The sequence below is a fragment of the Muscardinus avellanarius genome (assembly GCF_963383645.1).
Source record: "Muscardinus avellanarius genome assembly, contig: SCAFFOLD_186, whole genome shotgun sequence".
NCBI classification, from domain to species: Eukaryota; Metazoa; Chordata; class Mammalia; order Rodentia; family Gliridae; genus Muscardinus; species Muscardinus avellanarius.
In genome coordinates, this window is record NW_027664420.1 from 1 (window position 1) to 2,000 (window position 2,000).

The following is a 2,000-nucleotide window of genomic DNA, read 5'->3' on the forward strand; positions in this document are numbered from 1 at the left end:
GGACCAGGTCCCTGTATTTCTTTGTCCTAGAGAATTAATTTCTTCCTCCTCCTCCTCCTTCTCCTCCTCCTCCTCTCCTCCCTCTCCTTCCCTTCTCCTCCTCCTCTTCTCCTCCTTCTCCTCTTCTCCTCCTCTTCTCCTCCTCCTCCTCCTCTCCTCCCTCTCCTCCTTCCCTTCTCCTCCTCCTCTTCTCCTCCTCCTTCTTCTCTCCTCCTCTTCTCCTCCTCCCCCCTTCTCCTTCTCTCCTCCTCTTCCCCTTTCATCATCACTATTATGTTATTCCTCTGATTTTTAGTGGACTCATGGTCATTCTAACTCTTTGAAGAAATCCCAGTTTGGTGATATTTCTTTTCTTTTTTTTAGAAAAGTCCTACAGTCTTACATGAGAAAAGAATGGCAGGTTGCTGGGCCCTATGGAGAGAGGCTAGGAGCGGGCAGAGGGCTTGCAGTAAACACAGTATGTTTACAGTAATCAGCCACAGAATCCAGGCCAAAGAGGAAGAGACAAGAGCTGGGTGGCAGACGATGGCAGAGTTTTGCCAAGCACCCCTAAGGGGATCCAGATCACACCAGCCCTGCCTCTGTGACCATGGCCAAGCCCTTGCTCCCTGAGACTGAGAACAAAAAGAGATTATCATAGCGGGCCAGGGCTGGCAAGCAGGAAGCAGGATGATCTATGCAAGGGTACCCAGCACAATTCCCGGCACTTAATAATTGCTTTAATTGGTCATCTGTGTGGATTCTGACAGCCTGAGAGGGGAGAAATGCCAGGCTGTGTGCTGGGCCTGGGCAGCAAAGTTCCAGGCATCCCGGTCCCCTGGTGCCACAGCGGGAAGGCGAGGCTGGGGCCACCTGGGGCATCCTGGAGTAGAAAGAGGTGTGGCCCACACAGGATCCTCCCAGAGTCCCCGCGGTGGCTGATGATGAAGGGGAAGATCAAAGAGGCCAAGGAAGTGCTGTGTTACGCCGCTGGGGTGAACAAGAAGACGATCCCTTTAAGCCTGCTGAACGAGGTAAGAGGCTCCAGGCCAGGCGGCTGGCAGGGCCCCTCGGCCTGTCAGCCCGGGGGCATCCCCGCTGCTGGAGGAGAAGGATAACAAATGATAGCACAATCCAGACTGCCAGAGCGAGGCCAGGGGCAGGCGCATGTGCGGAGGGGGTGGCCTGCGGGCGCGGCGGTGGGGAGCAAGCTGGGGTCTCGGCCCCTCTCTGCCTGCTCCTGCTTGTCTGTCTTGTAGCTGCAGCTGCCCGGAAAGAAGGTGACTGAGGCCTCAGTCCTGGACTTCTATAGCAACAAGCACCTCTGCAGGATGACCTTGATGGTGGGCTGTGTGTGGTGCGTACGCAGGGCTGGCGGGCAGGCAGGGCTCACTGGCCGGCCAGGAGCTGTGGGGAGGGAGCGGGGGCATCAGGCTGCAGGAGGACGAGACCCAGGATGCACCTCACTGGTGTCTGTTTGTTTCTCTTTTCTATTTCCACCCTGGCCCCCTCCTGTGCCTGTGTGTGTGTGTGTGTGTGTGTGTGTGTGTGTGTGTGTGTGTCTGTCCGTCTGTCTTCTGGCTTTGGCCCAGGCTTACCGTCAGCTACACCTATTTTACACTGAGCTTCAAGATGAAAGATTATGGTGTGAGCATCCAGTTCAGCCAGGTGGTCCCCGGCATCATGGAGGTGCCCGCCCGGCTGTGCTGTATCTTTCTTCTGGAGCAGCTGGGGCGGAAGTGGAGCCTGGCTGTGACCCTCACCCAAGCCACAATCATGTGCCTGCTCATTCTTATCCTCCCCCAAGGTACAGCCCAGCCTGTGCCCCCTACTTCCTTAAGACCCTCCCCTGGCAGCCAATGGGACGCCCGGGAGCTGTCCTCCTGCCCACCCAGCCCGCCGCCCACCAGAGGGAAGCCCCAGCCCATTCCGGAGCAGGTGCCAAGTGGGACTCCCCAAGACCCACGTCCCCCGAGGCCCAAGAGAGGGGGGTATTCTGTCCAGAGCAGTCATCCTTGTAC

The 2,000-nt window shown here is 57.5% G+C and overlaps 1 protein-coding gene across 1 annotated transcript; it reads left to right on the forward strand.

Annotated features, from left to right (window-relative positions):
* Positions 1–764: 764 nt before the first annotated feature.
* Positions 765–1,786, forward strand: LOC308279590 (solute carrier family 22 member 14-like; the record flags this gene model as incomplete). Its single annotated transcript, XM_080720102.1, has 3 exons — positions 765–1,013; positions 1,239–1,336; positions 1,572–1,786. Coding segments are annotated over 3 exons (562 nt in total), but the record flags the coding sequence as incomplete, so codon positions are not given.
* Between the last annotated feature and the right edge of the window lie 214 nt (positions 1,787–2,000).